General features: G+C 45.5%; 2 protein-coding genes across 22 annotated transcripts in view; one reads left to right on the forward strand and one right to left on the reverse strand.

Annotated features, from left to right (window-relative positions):
* Positions 1-15,330, reverse strand: part of LOC309802836 (elongation factor-like GTPase 1) — a 62,127-nt gene extending 46,797 nt beyond the window's left edge. Inside the window, exons 1-6 of the mRNA XM_082618724.1 lie at positions 14,383-15,330; positions 11,698-11,765; positions 10,186-10,263; positions 8,054-9,350; positions 5,190-5,332; positions 3,780-4,013 (exon numbers count right to left, since the gene is read on the reverse strand). Coding sequence (XP_082474850.1) covers positions 3,780-4,013; positions 5,190-5,332; positions 8,054-9,350; positions 10,186-10,263; positions 11,698-11,765; positions 14,383-14,473 — 1,911 coding nt within the window. The 5' untranslated portion in view covers positions 14,474-15,330. The remainder of the gene's footprint in view (positions 1-3,779; positions 4,014-5,189; positions 5,333-8,053; positions 9,351-10,185; positions 10,264-11,697; positions 11,766-14,382) is intronic.
* A 159-nt stretch (positions 15,331-15,489) lies between these two features.
* LOC309802169 (uncharacterized protein) overlaps positions 15,490-21,484 on the forward strand; it is a 249,174-nt gene continuing 243,179 nt past the window's right edge. For all 21 annotated transcript variants that reach the window (XR_014293724.1, XR_014293725.1, XR_014293726.1 and 18 more), the window contains exon 1: positions 15,490-15,580. The gene's annotated coding sequence lies outside the window, so the exon portion shown is untranslated. The remainder of the gene's footprint in view (positions 15,581-21,484) is intronic.

Consider the following 21,484-nt stretch of genomic DNA (forward strand, 5'->3'; position numbering starts at 1 on the left):
GGAGGGAGGGAGGGAAGGAGGGAAGAAGGGAGGGAGGGAGGGAGGAAAAGGGAGGGAGGGAAGGAAGGGGAGGGAGGGAAAGAGTCAAGGAGAGAAGGAGGAAAGGACAGAAGGAAAGAAAGAGACGAAGGAAGTACACTGTTGAGGTAGCTGAGGTGTCCCATTGCTTCTCTTCTGTGTGGCTCAGCCTCATTAGCTTAACACGGTCTTACAAGTTACTGTAAAATGGTTGAGTTTTGTCTACGTCAAGGGACCTTGGAAACTCCAAGGCCTGTAGCAAATGAAGGGGAATTTCAATTCCAGCACCATGAATGTTTTCTAGAAAGACTCACTGCTAATCTTGAAGCACTATACACTTGACCCTTGCACAGTGTGGGAGTTGGGGCGCCACCCTTCCCCGCCATGGAAAACCCAGGTATAACGTGTAGTTGGCCCTCGGTATACTCAGCTCCTCCGTATCCGAGGTTCCACATCCACATATTCAACCAACCTTGGATACTGCAGTATTTACTAGTCATAGAAATCTGTGTATAAGTGGACACAAGCAGTTCAAACCCATCAGCTGTATAAGAGAAGGAAGCTATTAAACGCGGTTACTCACCAACCACTGCTAAAAAGTCTCTCTGTGCAGACATCTCAAATCCATGGCTAACCTCCTCACAATGGCCAGAAATAAAAGTGTGCTCGTGCCTCCTGCTCCTGCTCTCCCAACTACCACCCACTTCCACACCGGCTTCAGGCTGTCCATTTGAAACTTCTTGCCACTCTTTCCTGCCCTTGACATTCTTTTAGGTGTGATTCACAGGAAGTAAATGACTGGGATGAGGCAGTGAGAATGAATCTCTGTGTGATCCGCTCTGAATCCTGTAACCCACACCCCAAAGACAGCCCAGGGCACTGAGCCCAGCAGCATTGCTCCTGGACTCAGAGAGGCAGCCAAGGTGACCATACGCAAGGCCACCAGAACCCGAATGCAAATAAGTCACCTGCCTTTGTAAGGATGCCACTGAATAATCAAAGTACATTTATTTCTGAATTCCTAGTCAGGATCGTGAAAGAGAAATAGTAACTCTTAGGTGATAGAAACAGTAGTAAAATACAGTACAGAGGAAGGTCATTTGAATGAAAACAAGACAAAAGGTAAAACAGCAAATGAAAAATAGCAACTTTAAATACAAAGTGAAGCAGTTTAATAACAAATTTTGTTAATAAGAAAAATACATGTCCCCTGTCTTTATTACATACTGTACAAAATAAAATATTGCACCTTTAAGTCATATAATAAATATATACAAAGAGTATTGTACAAATGACCTCTCTTTTAATTTGAAAAGCCTTCAGCAATCAAGTGTGATTGATGATGAACAGCTCCCAGGCTGGTGTGTCCTCGTCACGTTCCCGCACACCGGTTTCCCAACCACCAGACCCCTCCACGTCCAGTAGTGCTCATCCCAGTGTCAGTGAGGCTGCAGTTAGAACAAGAGGCCTGGTGCTCAGGATATGGCAGAGAGACTCAGCAAGCTTGTCCACAGACACATGCAAAGCCAGAACGCACTGCTTGCTTAGGAGTGACCAGGGACTAGGGCCAGCACACCTGCTTCAGGTCACTTTGCTGCCGACAGGCTATAGGCAACATGCGCACAGGCAGCTGGGACCCCGGATAAAGAAGTAGGACCACTTATTTGGGGTTGTGGGCCATCCGAAGCCATGACTGGTAGAATGTAAGGTAAGAGCCCCCTAACCAAATCAGCTTTAGAACTTACAATTAAATACTAGTTCCCAGCTCCTTCAGCAGCAACATCTTCTCCTAACTTTACCTCCGCCCTGACGCCATCACTAATGCCAGCATTGGCACGATCCAAACACAAACCAATTCTGACCTAACCTTAATCCATAAAGCCAACTCTAGCCTTAACAATAAGTTAACCTCCATTTTTCTCACCTAACCCAAGGCTAAAACTAAAATGAACCTTAAACTTATTCACCAAATCCTAACTCTAACTCCTCATCCTAACTGTACCTTCCAGCCTAACGCTAATTCTCTTTGGATTTACGGACAAATCAGTTCAAATTAAAAGTTATTTCCTGTAAACAGCTCTTTTCAGCTATCATGTTTCAGAGTTAGATTACCTTCTCACAATTTTTCCAAAATAAAAATCCTTAGGGATACTGTCTTATGCATAAATTCGGTCTAACAAGGCTTTGGCTTTTCTGTTTGTGTGCAAGAGAATAGTGCTGAGAAAAGTCTCATTCACAGCTCTTAAAAGAACGCTTTGAATATACTTCAAAATCAGTAGAAGAGGTTAACTTTCCGTCTCCTTTAATTTCCAAGATGCCTCATTTGGTCACAGGTCGATTTCCATAGTTGTGAAAATGGCAGCCATGTTTACTCAGTGTTTTCTTCCCTAAGTTCTCTAAGAGCAAGGACAAGATGCCATTCTCCCAGGATGCCTGGATCAGTCAGGGTCACAAGCCTGTCCAGAGTGATTGTCTCCTTTTCACGTTTAGTAAGGGTCCATAAAAATGCCATTAGAGCCAACATCTTAAGAACTACTGGCCAGAGCTTCTCAAATGTAAATGCCTTATACACCTGTTGCAACCCTAAAACTGAGAGAAGTCATCAGTTGCCGTGTTTGCCAAGCCCTCAGGATGTCGTACTCTGTACTAGTCTATAAATCACAGGAAGAGGCAGCTCGTGACAATGCACAGGTGATCTTGGTGATTTCCTGATTAGAAGGACAGAACGAGGTCCCAAGTGCAGTGGCGCACCTGCTACGGTATTTTATGTTAGTCCTGGAACGTACCATTTACAAGAGCTGGAATTAAAAAACCGGCCATGGGGAAATGACAGTACCCAATTTTAATAGTGGTGATTTTGCATTGACTTCTGTCTGATTGTAGAACCTAGAGGGGTTTTTGTAAAGAAATATATGTTTTTGTGCCAGCTACATGGGGAAGAGAGCTTTTACATTTTGCTTCATCTTCACAGCGGCATTAGGACCCCCCTGCAAAGTTTTATCCTTCTTGACACGATTGACAGCACCTTTGTTTGTAGAGGTCTAGCGAACACAAATTAAGATGCTTTACAAACGTACAGTGGTGAGTTGCGTCTGTGCAGCCTCCTGCAAAAAAAAAAAAAAAATCCATTGAACACATAGCTCATTAGAGATCTAGTTACAAAAAGAAGTGCATGATTTTATGAAAAGCGGAAACTGAGATCACAGAGGGAAGTGAAGAAGCTAGGCTTGGGTTAGGGCCACTGCTTGGCACTGGAGTCAGAAGTGCCCTGGACTCACTTCTTAGCTGGGCCAAGTGGCTTCTCGATGCCCTCAGGGGACATCACAGCCCTTCAGGCCACCTGCTCCTCCCAGTGCTGACAGCAGCACTAGCTTCTGGGGTGTCATGAACCCCAGGGAAAACTTACCAAAGCAATGGACCTCCCCCTAGAAAAATATATATGATTACATTTCCCACATAACTTCAGGGCATTTACACACCTGCCCAATCCCATGCAAGGAAGCCTTGTCTGTGGGGCTGAAATTCCAAGGCAGAAAGAGGCTGCGGAGAGGCTCCCAGTGCTCGTTAGAAGGCCACCGACCACCCTACTCAGTCAACTATTCTTTTCTCTACAGGACACCAAGTTGCACCCACATCAAAGCAGCTACTCTCCTGATGTCCCAAGACACCACATCCGTTCAGAATGGCCCTGCGGACAAGACCCTGACAAGGTTGGCTCCATGCGGTCCGGTTTGCACAAGGCTTCGGGGTGGTCGCAATACCTGAGATGGGTACGTACTATCACAGGAAGGCCCCAGGTAGTGCCGCCAGGAAGAGGGTTTCTTTCCCGGCTCGCAGCGTCTCTCAGCCACCATCTTGCAGCTCCTCGTGTGGACACCGTCCAACTTCCGAGACTGGTAGCCCTGACCACAAGCTGACGTACCAGGGCCTCCAAGGGCCTGTGTGCCAACATGCATCACAAGCCCCCCGACGAGCGGTTCCTCCAACAGGTGGGTCTGAAATGAGAAAAACAAACAAAAAGGTGGACAATGGGAGAAAGTGGGGTGTCACTTCTTGCTGGGATCAAGCCTTTTACTGTACTGTACTTTCAGTATAGCAAAGGCTTGACAGTTATGACCTTATTCAACAGGAAACTCATCTGCATTGTTCCTGGCTGACTAAGCAAAGTGGTGGAGGAATCACAACCTCAATAGAGGCAAGCAAACCACGTGTTTCCATGAGCCTCCGGCACATCAAGGCACGCACCTCAAAAGACACAGTCTCCTGATGAGCTGGAGCAGATCGATTTAGGCAAGGAAGAGAAGAATGACACATTTGTCAACAAACTGTAAGCTCCGTTTATATAAGCACTTGAAATATATTCTGGTGTGAGTATGAATTTGTTTGTGAGCAATGTTCTCCACTAAGAGGAGCGCTCTAGTTTACATTTAGGACACACTGGGCTTCCCTGGTGGTGCAGTGGTTGAGAGTCCACCTGCCGATGCAGGAGACACGGGTTCATGCCCTGACTCGGGAAGATCCTACATGCCACGGAGCATCTAGGTCCGTGAGCCATGGACGCTGAGCCTGCGCATCCAGAGCCTGTGCTCTGCAACGGGAGAGGCCACGGCAGTGAGAGGCCCGCGTACCGCAAAAAAAAAAAAAAAAAATGAAAATGAGCTATCACAAGTTACGGAATTTAGCGCTTTTGTCTGTATGGGAAGATGCTAGAGTCTGGGCTTACCGAAATCATTCCTTTGATGTGCACCTCCACGATCTGGGACCAGTGTCTTGTGCTTTCGCATCCTGAGTCTCCCCAGGTGGTGCACCATTAGGGCGGCCATAATGGAATGGCTTGATGGCTGCAACATCTTTTGCTTACTGATATGGCTGGTAATATTTTACTTCACAATGCCAACCTTAACAGTAAAAACAAGCAAAAAAACAAACCAAGACAAAAACCAAAGAGTAGTAGCACTTACTGAGCACAGACCTGTGACGTAGACACTATTATCAACCTCATTTTACTGAGGAGGAAGCGGAAGTGTACAGAATGTTGTACAGCTCACTGCCCTGTGCAAATGCCCACCCCGGATCCATGATCTGTGCGTTGGAGGAGAGGTGGGAGGTATGGTCACACCGTGAAACAAAAGAGATGCCTCGGAACACGTTCTCAGAAGAGCCGTGGATACCGTAGTCACCTTGACCTGTCTTCCAGTGCCGTAGGCACCTTGACTCTGGCGTGAGCTCTTCCTATCCTTCAAAGGAAGAGCTTGTGCAAGAGTCATCTGTCCCTCAGGAGGCAGCAAACTGATGCTAGAATAACTAGGAGGAACTTGATCCAAGAAATCTGCTTTATGTCAATTCTTGATTTGCACAAAGTGAGAATTCACATTGGGAATTTTATCCTTGTTTATTAAGTACTCTCAAGCCTTTAGCCACTCCTAGAGAAAACAGAGTCATACACTTTCATACCTAGAAGAAACGGTAGAGATCATCTAACCCTAGATCCCTCTACATCAGGGGTCCTTCACATTTCAGTGCCACGGATCCCTCCGTAGTCTAGAGAAGCCTATGGCTCCCTTCTCAAACAAGGGTTTTAAATCTATAAAAATAAAACATACTTGATTACAAAGGAAGCCAATTAATTATATGGAAGTACAGTTCCTGAAGTAGTTTTCAATGTGTGATGTAGTCGTAACTTTGCTTCTCTATGAACACACTAAAGTATAGGATCTGCTAGTACAACTGATTTTGAAATGGTGATGAATGTAACTGCTGTTCTGGATGCCTGCCACGATTTTCATGGCATGTGAAAACAGCTGTGATTTCTATTGGTAACAAAATCACAGGTATTGCTACTACTGATATACGTTGTGGCCTGCATTTTTACAATTGAAGGCAATACTCAATTGCCGTTAGAGCTTAGTGACAACGAGGATGTAATCCTTTTCCCATGCAAGTCCGTGGTTCCCTTGGAGAACCATGGGGCTCAGGTTAGGAACCCCTACTCTGCAGCATCCTGGTGGCAGCTCGAACATCTTGAGTGACAGCGCACTCAGTATCTCCAAGGTGTCCAGGTCCTAGTTCAGTCTCCTATAATCATTATGAACTTTAGGGTCAGGTAAATCTAGAAGCAGTCCCAGCTCTGTTGGCATGTTAGTTATGTGACCATAGCTATTTAACCCTGTGGACATCGCTGTCTTCATTGCAAGAATGGGAACAAGATGACAATTACATTAGAAAACATGCAAATGTCTCAGAGCACAAAGAGCACATAGGTGATTTAGCAATATTTTCTTCCCTTTGGTTTCAGTGAGTTGAAATGCACCTTTTTGAAGTTTCCGCCTAATTTTGCCCTAGCTCTACTCTTTGGAGCCACACAAGTCATGGCTCCTTACATACTTGAAGACGGCTCTATCCCACCCCTATGTTGGTTGTCTATGTGGTGATTCTGTTGCTTCTCTGAGTAAAAGAAAATCTGAGCATATGGCTGGGAGTTATCTGTGCTGCTGCCCATTCCCAGAGAGACGTGTGAGGGCCCTGAAACAGTCATCATGTTAGGATCGATTTTTCCTCTGGAAGGCACTTCCTGTAGGATCTGTCCTACCCGTCCTTACTAATACGCTCCTGGAGTATTTGTTCTTAGGTGGTTCACGGGCACGTGGTCAGAGTGCTCTGTGTCTTGCGGTGAAGGATTCCGCAGTCGGCAAGTGGCCTGTAAGCGCACGAGAGCCAATGGGACTGTGCAGGTGATGCCTCCGAGAGCATGTGCCCCCAGAGAGAGGCCTCTGGGAAGAAGACCCTGCTCCACTCACCCGTGTGTTCAAGGGCTTATTGAACCAGGGAACCAGGGAACGCCGACAAATCTAGTGTTTTGCTAGTATGATCATTTAGTATAATCATCCAGTCCCCGTGGTCCAACCCATGCATCAAAACAATGAAATTAAAAAGGAGACTTCCCTGGCGGTCCAGTGGTGGACCTCGCCTTCCAGTGCAGGGGGTGCAGGTTGGATCCCTTGTCGGGGACCAAGATCCCACGTGCCTCGCGGCCCAAAAAACCAAAACATAAAACAGAAGGAATATTGTAACAAATTCAATAAAGACTTTTAAAATGGTGCACATCAGAAAAATAAAATAAACCCATGCATCAGGGCCCCTCCGCATGGGGGAAGAGGAGAGCCCAACTGCTGCGTGACAGTCATGAAACTCAGCTGCACGGGGACCTTACCACACTGCGCACAGGCTGGTTCACGGGACCTTCTTATCCTTTTATGGGCCCCTCTGATGTAATTAACACAGGCCGCAGAGACCAAGAGTTCCCGTCGGCCCTTCTGAAAATGTTCGGGGATGTTAGTGCAGGAAGGGATTCGACACTTTCTGCACTTCTGCCCCGCAGTGCAGCAGTTGTTGCTGCTGGGAGTCATTGTGCTAATTCTCTTAGGTCACTTCCCCTCTAGTTGTTCTGATTAATTCCAAGCACTACATGGCTACACACTTGTCTAACTGGAAAATGCACAGCCCCAAGTCTGTGCAGGGACGATGCAAAGCAGAGTGTGATACATCTTTGTAGAGCATCAAGTTTATTAACTAGAATTGGAAGAACCAAGGAGTTCTTGGAACAAGAACTCTCCCCCTCCCCCACCAACACGGAAGACAGAAGAGTGGGGGAGGGGAGACGTGCCCCAGGAATGACAGTCCAGTCTCTGAAGTCTGAAGTTTCACCCAGGTGGGGGTTGAGGGGTGGACCTGCAGCCACGGTGGCCTCTCTTTCGGTGGCCCGGGCTGCTCCGGACCATCCTCTGAGCTGGCCAGGGTCTTGGATACGATGCTTCTGAAGACCGTGCAAAGAACACAGTCATCTTCAACTGGACCAGGTCCCAGGGCGTGCGGCGGCCTGACCTTCCTGCCTCGGGTCATCCATGGGGTTCAGGTGGTTTCACTTTATGACGACGCCTCAGCTTGCAACAAAGGTGTTTAGATATGAAGTTGCAGATTCTCCTAGCCACCCCTTGCTTTTTCTGTCTGTGGCCAGAGGGAGTGGATGAGGACATACTCTCAGGCTGCCCAGCGTGGGAGGACCTTCCAGTGTTGGACACACCCGGGGGGCAGCTGGTTCCCTCTGGGGCTCCAATCCTGCTGCTGGTGGACGGGGATGTCCCAGGGCCACACTGGTCGGCTGGGCTGGGGGTGGCAGTCCTCGACTCCAGGCTGGGTGGGGGACAGGCAGGCTCACTGGTCTTCTGCCCTGCCTGCTGGTCTTCCTGCAGCTGCCCATTTTCTCCCTGGTAGAGCCATCTGGCTTTCAGGGTGGACAACTCGGGGCTTAAAGAAGCCTCAAGTTCACTGCCACTGAGGTCCCCGGAAGAGAAGGGCCTCACAGTTATGATGGAGGACCCCACCATTGGTTTCATGGAGCTCACACTGCCTGTTCCTGGGTCTTGGATCTGGTCGCAAGTCCAGCCCAGAGTCCTCACCATGGTCACCTCCGGGTCCTCTTCACAGGGTGGCTGGAGTGGCTCCTTCTGGCCCATGTTCACCCATGGATGCCTCATGACGTCAGATAAGGTGCCTCTGTCACGGGGGTTGAGGGCAATCATTTTTTGTAATAGAGCCCTTATCTCCAAAGACAGGTAAGGTGGGATGGGGTATTGCCCTCGTAGGATTTGCTCCCACATCTCCCGGACGTCTTCTCCCACAAAGGGCCGGCACGCAGTTACCATGCTGTAGAGAACTACACCCAGGCTCCACACGTCCAACGCAGGGCCGCTGTAGCTCTGCCCCCGCAGCAGTTCCAGGGCAGCATACGGGACTGTGCCACAGATCGTGTCCAGTATGCCACTCTCATCACACTTGTTGCTGAGGCCAAAGTCTGTCAGTTTTATATTCATGTTGGCATCCAAGAGGAGGTTCGGTAGCTTCAGGTCCCTGTGCACGATGCCCCTCTGGTGGCAGTGCTGCAGGGCGGAGACCAGCTGCTGGAACGGGCGTCGGGCCTCCGCCTCTGTCATACGGCCATGGTTCACTAGGTAGCTGAACATGTCCCCCCCACTGAGGTACTCCATCACGAGGAACATTGTCTCCTCCGTGTCAATCACCCCCAGCAGTTTTACAATATTGGGGTGATTCAGATCCTTCATACAGCACACTTCCCGGTAAACTGCCTGGGAAGTTGAGAAGCTCTGATGACTTTTCTTAATGACCTTCACAGCCACCTGTGTCCTGGTCAGAATGTGCCGGGCCAGCTTCACTTTAGCGAAACTGCCTTCACCAATGGTGTGGAGGATCTCGTACTCATCAATATGAACCTCCTTGTCAGCAGAGTTGGCTGTGAGGCCCTCCATCATGGTGACCTGCTAACTATGCTGACTGACAGCACTAACTAGCAGTGGTAACTGCCAACTCCAACTAACAATGCTAACTGTACTAACAATGCTAAGTATGCTAACTCTACTAACAATGCTAACTGTACCCACAGCGCTAACTAGTACTAATTACACTGACTATGCTAATAACATTAACTATACCAACTACGCTAACTATACCAACAATACAGACCATGCTAACTGTACTGATCTAGCAGTACTAACTAAAATTAGCATAAAAATGAGAAAAAGAGCAAAGGAAGAAAGCAGAAGAAATGGAAAAGAAACAGCAAAAAATTGAGACGAAAACATTTAAAACTAAATGAAATGATAAAGAGAGGAAAATAAAGAAAAATGAGAAAAAGGCAAAGAACAAAGAAAAATGAGAAAAATAAAAAAGAGTAGAGAAAAGAGGAAAAAAATCAACAAAATGGCAGAAACAAGGAAAAAACAAGCTAAATGTGGGTCCACGGCCATCAGGTTAACAAAAGCAGCTTTCTGGGCTCTAAGGACCAAAAACCTGGGCCCAGCTGGGCTCTTTTATACGGTTTTTGTGATGTACATCACAGTGGTGCACTCTGAGGTCAGAGCAAGGAATGGACCCATCACAGCTGGGAATAAACCACAGTGGTTTTCTGACTTTTTGAGTTCAAGGCCCCTTTACACTTAGGAAAAAGGATCCCAAAGAAATTTTTCTGTATGTGTGTTATTAGATATTGGAATTCACTTTGTTATAAATTAAAATCTGTAGGGTACTTTAGTGGCCTTTTTATTTCTAGTTTGAAAATGTGTAATAATTTTAAAGACCTCATAATGCATTTGCATAATGTAGTGAAATGGCACTGGATTTCATAGTGATCCCTCGGACCTGTTCATCCTCTCTGCTGTCCATGTACCTTAACTGTAAAAATGCAACATATGCATCCATATTTCCCAATGAATTAAAATGTAATATTAAAATGGACTGATTTGGATTTTTGTTTTAAACACTTAAACTTTTAGGCTTATTGCCATGAAGCTGTTTGTTATGTCCCATTATTACCTTCTTAATCTCTGCAGCATTTTTCTTTCCTAGTACCACTTATAAACTGTCTACATTGCTAGTAATTTTTTTTTAATTAATAGACTTTATTTTTTTAGAGCAATTTTAAGTTTATAGAAAAATTGACTGGAAAGTAAAGAGGTTCCCAAGCATGCCCTCCCCTCCTGCACACACAGTTCCCCCTATTACTTACATCTTATATTAGTGTGTAGTGTGGTACATGTTACAATTAATGAACCCATATCGATACATTATTATTAATTAATTATTATTAATTAAAGTCCATAGCTTACATTAGGATTCACTCTTTAAATGTATTATGACGTGTCCACCATCACTGTATCATATTTGTTAGCTGTATTAATCTTTTTGAAGAACAAACTGTGGCTTCATTGATCTTTTCTACTTCATTAATTTATGGTTTATTATTTCCTTTCATCTACTCACTTTAGAGTTATTGTACTTTTTCTCACTTCTCAAGTGGGAAAAATAAAAGCACTTTATTATTTCATTCAACCCCGTTTCTTTAGCCTTCTGTAGACAGGATCTTGGGCCACTTCCCCACCCAACGTGCCTCAAATGCCCCAGGCTTCCTTCGGTCTCTTAGGTCTACTAATTTTTTAATTCAATTTTGCTTCTCTATCCCCTCTTCTCTATATTACCAGTCACCTGATAAATCCTGCTGACTATATCCTAAATTCACTGAAGGGAGGAACATCTCTGTCTTTCTACTGCAAATAAATTACTCCAATTTCTTTCAGTTCACAGCTAGAAAGAAAGGTCTCTATCATTTCATTTCCTCAAACATGATCTTCATCATGACCTTCAGGCTTCAGAAGCCTTCCTTTGGTACTTAGGTTAGCCTTCAAGGTCTCTGTAATCTGATACATTTTTTCTACAGGCACCTTTTTCTCTCTCAGTATAGGCACACGATCCACTCAAATCAAGCACAACCCACAAATTAGCCTTTATGCATTTTATCCACAGTATTTCCCACTGTGAAGCATCTCTTCCACCTGTGAAATTTTCCACAATCATGCCAGGTTATCACCTGATGGGTTGCAAAAACTCATTCTTGCACTTATAAAATATTAATATAAAGTAATATAAAGCAATATAGAAATAACTTTTTCTCAACAATCTATTTTATCTTGCTAAATGGATTGGCAGCTTCTTAGATGCATGAACTAGGCTTCATACTTTTTCGATCTTTAAGAACACAATGAAGGACTCATCACGTTGTAGATTTGCTAATACTTACTGAAATGCAAGTATATATCAAATATAACATACCTTGCCTGCCAGGCGGCTGGAGATGATGCCATTGCTAGATATAAGACAGTCAGCCAGAGTAGTTTTTCCTGTTAAAGTAACAATATTAATTTAAATCGATTTCTTTTTTTAAAGGGTGAGGTAGGTAGATTGTATCGACAAATTTAACATCTAACCATAGAACTGGTTTAGCAAATATTTCCTATTTACCTATACTAAGTGAAGTGAGATACAACGGGCATTTTAATTAGAACTTTGAATAAAATATCATCTGGAAGGACACAGATTCCAGCACTCCACAGTGCTGTAATCTGTATTGCCAACCCTGCGGATCAACCTCACTTTAAAATCCGTCATGCAACTTTTTTTTTTTAAGGACAGTAAAATTTTTTTTAATTGAGGCATAATTTACACAGAGCAAAATGCACAGACTTTTCAGTGATAAGACAAACCACTGTGCCAATCAAAATATAAAACATCTGACAAACAACTTTTACAGTTACTCAAACCTGTCCGACAAAGAATTTGATCAAGTTTATTGTAATTATTACATCAGTTATCAGATATCCATAACTGTGTCCAGGCCTATAAACTTAAACTCTTGACAGCTCAGCATGACAAAAGGATAGCACAGCAATCATTTTTTCCTCTGAATGATATACTGGGTAAAACATCACCAAAAGACAATGGAACATTATCTTTTGCCATATTTCCCCATGTATGGCCTCAGCTGGCTTTGGCCAGTTAAACTGTCTGAAGAAAATACCCATTTGGCAAAGAAATTCATGAAATTTACCCATATCTCCTACTGGCTGCAAGCCAATGGAGGGCATCAGCTACACTGCAGTGACCAATGCTACCTAGTATCCAAACATAAACCCAGGAATCTACTCTAATAATAAAAGAAATTCTTAGGATACTCAAGTACGCATTTAGACCTTTAATACTGTATTACGTGCTTGTCATGTAAATATTATGTATTAGCATATAACCCCAGAGCGTCCCTTTCCTGCTTCCAATGGAGTAGAACATTCTAAGTACGGTGAGCATATATCCCCCCAAATGCAAGTGTCAAGAAAGCAGGGACTCTGCTTTATTCACAACTGTATCCCTAGGACCAGAACAAGGCTTGGCATATAAGAAACATTCAGTGAATTATTTGTTGAATGAATAAATGAATCACAGGTTTTCCAGGATAGTATTATCTTAACATACTTCTAACTAGTAAATTTTAAAGTAATTTGCTGTACACACACATGCCACTAACTTGCCACGTGATTTAATTCACAAAGCAAAAAAAATACTTTTGTCACACTTCATGTCCTCAAAACGTGAGCAGCATAATTATAGAAACTCATGGGGTAGGGTTAGTCACCAGATTTGTATACAAAACTCATCCTCAGTTGCCTTCACCTACAAAGTGATCCATCACCTCCCATTTTAGTTCCCGTACTACTTCACTTCAACTATTATACCAATGGCAATAGCCACCTAACCTCTTTTCTGCCCTTCAATCCATCCTAAACACTTCCACTGGACCATTCTTACTAGTGTAGTATTTGATTACAACATCCCTGCTTTATTCTGTTCTCCCAGTGGCTCCCTATTACCTAATAATAAATGCCAATGATCGTCTTCATGATAAAGCCCATACCTGCCGAGGGCTTCTCCTTGTCATCATTTAATCCTCACAATGCTATAAGGTAGGTTTGCTTTTTATTCCGGTACACAGAGGCTGTATACTGAAGCTCAAAACGGCAAAGGAACTTGAAATGGAGTTTTGAACTCAGGTTGTCTAACTCCAGAGCTGGAGCACTTAACCCATATCCTAGTGCCTAGCTGGCATGAAGGGCTCTTGAACATGCAGCCCAGCCGACCTCTTCACTTTTCTCTCTTACTCCCTCACCTTCGGGATGGTGTATGGGTTTTATTTCACACTCCCAATCCTATCACTCTGCTGTGGCTACGTGAACTAAGAAGGAGTCTGAAACCAAGCGCGGGCTTAGCAGGAGGCAATGCTGTGGGATGAAAGCAATGTCTGTGAGAAGCTAAGCACCATGCATCCCTCCCCCCTCTCATGTCCCGTGCGTTGGTCACGTACATTTCATTCTCCCCTTGCTGACATTATTCCCACTTGAAATGTGTGTCCCCATCTGCCATCTTGAATCACCCTTCCGGGGTCATCTCTAACACTGTTACAAAGCCCTTTTCTTAACCCATTACTAGCTTCCCGACCCTCCAGCTCTCTCAACCCTTAGAGTCTACTTTTTGCCTGTCTCATGTTGTGCTGCCTCAACCCCCAAATCACCTCTCTATATAGCTGGGCTGGTGCTCTGTGCGTAAATCTCTACCTTCTGACATAGCTAGCAAAATACCTCGAACTTAGCAGATGTTCAATAAACATCGGACGAGTTAAACAGAATCACATAACACAGGTTCTGAGGACATTACGTCAAGGCTACAGACGTGTTATATTACAAAGCCATTTCAAAATACTTGACAAATACTTAAAAACTCAACTTCTCGTTTAAAAGACAACAAAATATACTACATAGAAGAATAACAATCACTAGTTAGCTGTGTTCCTCCCACAGCAAACTTTTAAAGGAAATAAGACTTGCAGCTTAGCAAGCATCACTCCACTGACACATGCGGAGACGCACCCCCTTAATTACTGAAAATAAGCCATTTAGAAAGGATTCTTACCATGGTCAACATGAGCCAAAACACAGATATTCCTGATGTTAGCCGTGTTCTTCTGGAGTTGAATCATCTTATCCAAACTATTGAGCACCATGGTCACTTATTTCCTGTGACTAATAATTCAACATGTATTCCAAATGGCTGAAGATCGGGGCGTTAAAAGATAAGAGCTTCTACTGCTGGGAGCTGACAAGACTTCTCGAGTCCCTTAAAGTAAGAACCCAACGGATGCTTACTGAAGGGACAGACCCACCCAGGCCCAAGTCCAATTTGAGCACTTCAACAAATACTGTACCACGGCTGTACTCGCGGAGTTTACTCATCCTTCCGGATCGGCCATTTGCGATGAATCACAAAGCTCGTAGGGGTTGGGTGCACAGTGACACCTGGAACTCTGCCCCGTACTCGGTACTCGGGCATTATTTCTCCAGGTCAGTGATTACATACTGGAAGGGTCTTATGCAGGAGGGAGAGAAGATGCCGACATCTCTCTCTTCCCCTGCTCGATCTTTCTCCAAGCCTCTCCTATCACTCCCAATTGCTTTCACTGGAGGTAAAACACCCAGCTTCCCGACTAAAGTTTGGGCTCACGTGCAGGTGCACTGAACGTCTTCCATTCCTTTCCACAGCGGGGAAACAAAGAAAAAACAAACCCTCAACTCTACATTCCCTTTATCCTCACTCCCTTTTTCTTTGAGGATCCCGGGTCCGCACTGAGAAACGGCCGGCCCGGCCCGGCCCGGACACTACGCTCGGACGGCAGCCGCTCTCAGCCCAGGCTCGCCCCTAGCCCCGTCCCCGCCCTGCCGCCGCGGCGACCCGGGACCACCACTGCCTGGGGTTGGCGGAAGAGGACGCCCGGACGCCTGTGGGCCCGCACTTACAGGCTCCCGCCGCCCAGCCAGCCCAGCTCGAATCACAACGCCGACCGCACCACCCGCAGAACAAGCGCCCTCACCTCCGCGTGCACCTTACGCCCGCGCGCCGGGGGCGGGACTGAGAACGCACGACCTTTGACCCGTCTGCGTCTCTGGCGCCGCCGGAAGCAGGCTGAGCGTCCGTTGGCCGCGCCCCGCCTGTTACCTGGACTGAGGCCGGTGCGGTGGAGTTGCAGAAGCTTCGGCTGCGGAGGAGCTGTGGAGCCGGCCCCGCGAGCCGGGAGCATGAGGACCTGGTGTCTGTGTCAGATTTGTACCTGCAGGTAAGAAACGGCCGGTGTGGCGGCCGCCGGGGCTTGGAAGCGAGCTGGGGTCTCGGGGAACGGAGCCCTCAGAGTGGCCGCCCCGCCAAGGTGGAGGACGCGGGCCCAGCGACGTCCCACTTATCCCCGGGTCCGCAGATGCTCGCTGCTCACCCGCCAGCTACCGCGGGTTAAGCAGTTCTGCTTTGTCGGCTCCTATCCAGGGGCGCAAACTGAAATGCTAATGGCGCCAGGCGAATGATATACGCCTGTGTAGCAGCGGCTGGATGTCCGGCTGCCAAGGGTGGAGACCTGATCCGACGGGGAGAGTGTATAGCCACAAAAAATTTTTTTTAATTTATTTATTTTTGGCTGTGTTGGGTCTTCGTTTCTGTGCGAGGGCTTTCTGTATCTGCGGCAAGCGGGGGCCACTCTTCATCGCGGTGCGCGGCCCTCTCACACTATACATGAGAGTGGACCCAAGCCTTACATTAGTGTTTATACTGTAAAATCTGGAGTTTTTCGGTGTCCTTGCATAGTTACGAAAGATTACAATATATTTCAAACTGCCAAGAAAATAGAGGGGATTTCCTAGAAAAATGTATCTGAGTTAGAAATAAAGTTGTAACTTTTCCACTGTCCCGATAATGCTGTCCACTCCTTGTAACCTACGTAGGCCTTAGAGGAGGAAGGAAGGGAGGGAGGGAGGGAAGGAGGGAAGAAGGGAGGGAGGGAGGGAGGAAAAGGGAGGGAGGGAAGGAAGGGGAAGGAGGGAAAGAGTCAAGGAGAGAAGGAGGAAAGGACAGAAGAAAGGAAAGAAAGAAAAGAAGGAAGTATACTGTTGAGGTAGCTGAGGTGTCCCATTGCTTCTCTTCTGTGTGGCTCAGCCTCATTAGGTTAACACAGTCTAACAAGTTACTGTAAAATGGTTGATTTTTCTCTTCACCAAGTGACCTTGGAAATTCCAAGGCCTGTAGCAAATGAAGGGGAATTTCAATTCCAGCACCATGAATGTTTTCTAGAAAGACTCACTGCTAATCTTGAAGCACTATACACTTGACCCTTGCACAGTGTGGGAGTTGGGGGCGCCACCCTTCCCCGCCATGGAAAACCCAGGTATAACGTGTAGTTGGCCCTCGGTATACTCAGCTCCTCCGTATCCGAGGTTCCACATCCACATATTCAACCAACCTTGGATACTGCAGTATTTACTAGTCATAGAAATCTGTGGACACAAGCAGTTCAAACCCATCAGCTGTATAAGAGAAGGAAGCTATTAAACGCGGTTACTCACCAACCACTGCTAAAAAGTCTCTCTGTGCAGACATCTCAAATCCATCGCTAACCTCCTCACAATAGCCAGAAATAAAAGTGTGCTCGTGCCTCCTGCTCCTGCTCTCCCAACTACCACCCACTTCCACACCGGCTTCAGGCTGTCCGTTTGGAACATCTTGCCACTCTTTCCTGCCCTTGACATTCTTTTAGGTGTGATTCACAGGAAGTGAATGACTGGGATGAGGCAGTGAGAATGAATCTCTGTGTGATCCACTCTGAATCCTGTAACCCACACCCCAAAGACAGCCCAGGGCACTGAGCCCAGCAGCGTTGCTCCTGGACTCAGAGAGGCAGCCAAGGTGACCATACGCAAGGCCACCAGAACCCGAATGCAAATAAGTCGCCTGCCTTTGTAAGGATGCCACTGAATAATCAAAGTACATTTATCTCGGAATTCCTAGTCAGGATCGTGAAAGAGAAATAGTAACTCTTAGGTGATAGAAACAGTAGTAAAATACAGTACAGAGGAAGGTCATTTGAATGAAAACAAGACAAAAGGTAAAACAGCAAATGAAAAATAGCAACTTTAAATACAAAGTGAAGCAGTTTAATAACAAATTTTGTTAATAAGAAAAATACATGTCCCCTGTCTTTATTACATACTGTACAAAATAAAATATTGCACCTTTAAGTCATATAATAAATATATACAAAGAGTATTGTACAAATGACCTCTCTTTTAATTTGAAAAGCCTTCAGCAATCAAGTGTGATTGATGATGAACAGCTCCCAGGCTGGTGTGTCCTCGTCACGTTCCCGCACACCCGTTCCCAACCACCAGACCCTCCATGTCCAGTAGTGCTCATCCCAGTGTCCATGAGGCTGCAGTTAGAACAAGAGGCCTGGTGCTCAGGATATGGCAGAGACTCAGCAAGCTTGTCCACAGACACATGCAAAGCCAGAGCGCACTGCTCGCCTAGGAGTGACCAGGGACTAGGGCCAACACACCTGCTTCAGGCCACTTTGCTGCCGACAGGCTATAGGCAACATGCGCACAGGCAACTGGGACCCCGAATAAAGAAGTAGGACCACGTATTTGGGGTTGTGGGCCATCCGAAGCCATGACTGGTAGAATGTAAGGTAAGAGCCCCCTAACCAAATCAGCTTTAGAACTTACAATTAAATACTAGTTCCCAGCTCCTTCAGCAGCAACATCTTCTCCTAACTTTACCTCCGCCCTGACGCCATCACTAATGCCAGCATTGGCACGATCCAAACCCAAACCAATTCTGACCTAACCTTAATCCATAAAGCCAACTCTAGCCTTAACAATAAGTTAACCTCCATTTTTCTCACCTAACCCAAGGCTAAAACTAAAATGAACCTTAAACTTATTCACCAAATCCTAACTCTAACTCCTCATCCTAACTGTACCTTCCAGCCTAACGCTAATTCGCTTTGGATTTACGGACAAATCAGTTCAAATTAAAAGTTATTTCCTGTAAACAGCTCTTTTCAGCTATCATGTTTCAGAGTTAGATTACCTTCTCACAATTTTTCCAAAATAAAAATCCTTAGGGATACTGTCTTATGCATAAATTCGGTCTAACAAGGCTTTGGCTTTTCTGTTTGTGTGCAAGAGAATAGTGCTGAGAAAAGTCTCATTCACAGCTCTTAAAAGAACGCTTTGAATATACTTCAAAATCAGTAGAAGAGGTTAACTTTCCGTCTCCTTTAATTTCCAAGATGCCTCATTTGGTCACAGGTCGATTTCCATAGTTGTGAAAATGGCAGCCATGTTTACTCAGTGTTTTCTTCCCTAAGTTCTCTAAGAGCGAGGACAAGATGCCATTCTCCCAGAATGCCTGGATCAGTCAGGGTCACAAGCCTGTCCAGAGTGATTGTCTCCTTTTCACGTTTAGTAAGGGTCCATAAAAATGCCATTAGAGCCAACATCTTAAGAACTACTGGCCAGAGCTTCTCAAATGTAAATGCCTTATACACCTGTTGCAACCCTAAAACTGAGAGAAGTCATCAGTTGCCGTGTTTGCCAAGCCCTCAGGATGTCGTACTCTGTACTAGTCTATAAATCACAGGAAGAGGCAGCTCGTGACAATGCACAGGTGATCTTGGTGATTTCCTGATTAGAAGGACAGAACGAGGTCCCAAGTGCAGTGGCGCACCTGCTACGGTATTTTATGTTAGTCCTGGAACGTACCATTTACAAGAGTTGGAATTAAAAAACCGGCCATGGGGAAATGACAGTACCCGATTTTAATAGTGGTGATTTTGCATTGACTTCTGTCTGATTGTAGAACCTAGAGGGTTTTTTGTGAAGAACTATATGTTTTTGTGCCAGCTACATGGGGAAGAGAGCTTTTACATTTTGCTTCATCTTCACAGCGGCATTAGGACCCCCCTGCAAAGTTTTATCCTTCTTGACACGATTGACAGCACCTTTGTTTGTAGAGGTGTAGCGAACACAAATTAAGATGCTTTACAAACGTACAGTGGTGAGTTGCGTCTGTGCAGCCTCCTGCAAAAAAAAAAAAAAAAAAATCCATTGAACACATAGCTCATTAGAGATCTAGTTACAAAAAGAAGTGCATGATTTTATGAAAAGCAGAAACTGAGATCACAGAGGGAAGCAAAGAAGCTAGGCTTGGGTTAGGGCCACTGCTTGGCACTGGAGTCAGAAGTGCCCTGGATTCACTTCTTAGCTGGGCCAAGTGGCTTCTCGATGCCCTCAGGGGACGTCACAGCCCTTCAGGCCACCTGCTCCTCCCAGTGCTGACAGCGGCACTAGCTTCTGGGGTGTCATAAACCCCAGGGAAATCTTATCAAAGCAATGGACCTCTCCCTAGAAAAATATATATGATTACATTTCCCACATAACTTCAGGGCATTTACACATCTGCCCAATCCCATGCAAGGAAGCCTTGTCTGAGGGGCTGAAACTCCAAGGCAGAAAGAGGCTGTGGAGAGGCTCCCAGTGCTTGTTAGAAGGCCACCGACCACCCTACTCAGTCAACTATTTTTTTCTCTATTGGACACCAAGTTGCACCCACATCAAAGCAGCTAATCTCCTGATGTCCCAAGATACCACATCCATTCAGAATGGCCCTGCGGAGGAGACCCTGACAGGGTTGGCTCCATGCGGTCCGGTTTGCACAAGGCTTCGTGGTGGTCGCAATACCTGAGAGGGGTACGTACTATCACAGGAAGGCCCCAGGCAGTGCCGCCAGGAAGAGGGTTTCTCTCCCGGCTCGCAGCGTCTCTCAGCCACCGTCTTGCAGCTCCTCGTGTGGACACAGTCCACTTTTCGAGACTGGAAGCCCTGACCACAGGCTGACGTACATGGCCTCCAAGGGCCTGTGTGCCAACATGCATGACAAGCCCCCGACGAGCAGTTCCTCCAAAAGGTGGGTCTGAAATGAGAAAAGCAAACAAAAAGGTGGACAATGGGAGAAAGTGGGGTGTCACTTCTTGCTGGGATCAAGCCTTTTACTGTACTGTACTTTCAGTATAGCAAAGGCTTGACAGTTATGACCTTATTCAACAGGAAACTCATCTGCATTGTTCCTGGCTGACTAAGCAAAGTGGTGGAGGAATCACAACCTCAATAGAGGCAAGCAAACCACGTGTTTCCATGAGCCTCCGGCACCATAACAAGGCACGCACCTCAAAAGACACAGTCTCCTGATGAGCTGGAGCAGATCGATTTAGGCAAGGAAGAGAAGAATGACACATTTGTCAACAAACTGTAAGCTCTGTTTATATAAGCACTTGAAATATATTCTGGTATGAGTATGAATTTGTTTGTGAGCAATCTTCTCCACTAAGAGGAACGCTCTAGTTTACATTTAGGACACAGTATAACTCGCAGTGAGAGCTAAGAAAGACCTTTTGGGAAGAGGGATCTCTCTCTAGCCTCCTTACCCTTTAAAACAGAACAGCAAGTTAATGCCCTCTGTTTTGTTGTTGTCAAAAAGGGTCCACTGTATCTGTATATTTATTTGACAGTCATGTGCCAGAGAATTTTCCAAATATTTTACATAGATTGACTCCTTTACTCCTCACAACTACCGTACACAGTAGCTACTTAATATTTTTAATTGAAGTATCATTGATTTACAATATTATATTAGCTTCAGGTGTACAACGTCGTGATTCAATATTTTTATTCTTTATACTCTATTTAAAGTTATTATAAAATACTGACTATATTTCCTGTGCTGTGCATTACATCCTTGTACTTTATTTATTTTATACCAACTGGTTGACACCTCTCAGTCTCTTAGCCGTGTCTTGCCCCTCCCCCGTGCCTTTCCCCCCACCCGGGTAACACTAGTTTGTCTCTGTATGTATGAGTCTGTTTCTGTTATAGTCATTCGTTTTATTTTTTAGATTCCATGTATAAGTGACAGCATATGATATTTGTCTTTCTGTGTCTGACTTGCTTCCCTAAGCATATATACACTCCAGGTCTATCCATGTGGTTGCAAATGCAAAATCTCATTTTTTATGGCTGAGTAATATTTCGCTGTATATGTACCACATCTCCTTTATCCATTCATCTGTTGATGGCTACTTAGGTTGTTTCCATATCTTTCCATATCTATTATAAATAATGCTGCTCTGAAAATTGGG

This window comes from Mesoplodon mirus (assembly GCF_964341445.2).
Source record: "Mesoplodon mirus genome assembly, chromosome: 4".
NCBI lineage: Eukaryota > Metazoa > Chordata > Mammalia > Artiodactyla > Ziphiidae > Mesoplodon > Mesoplodon mirus.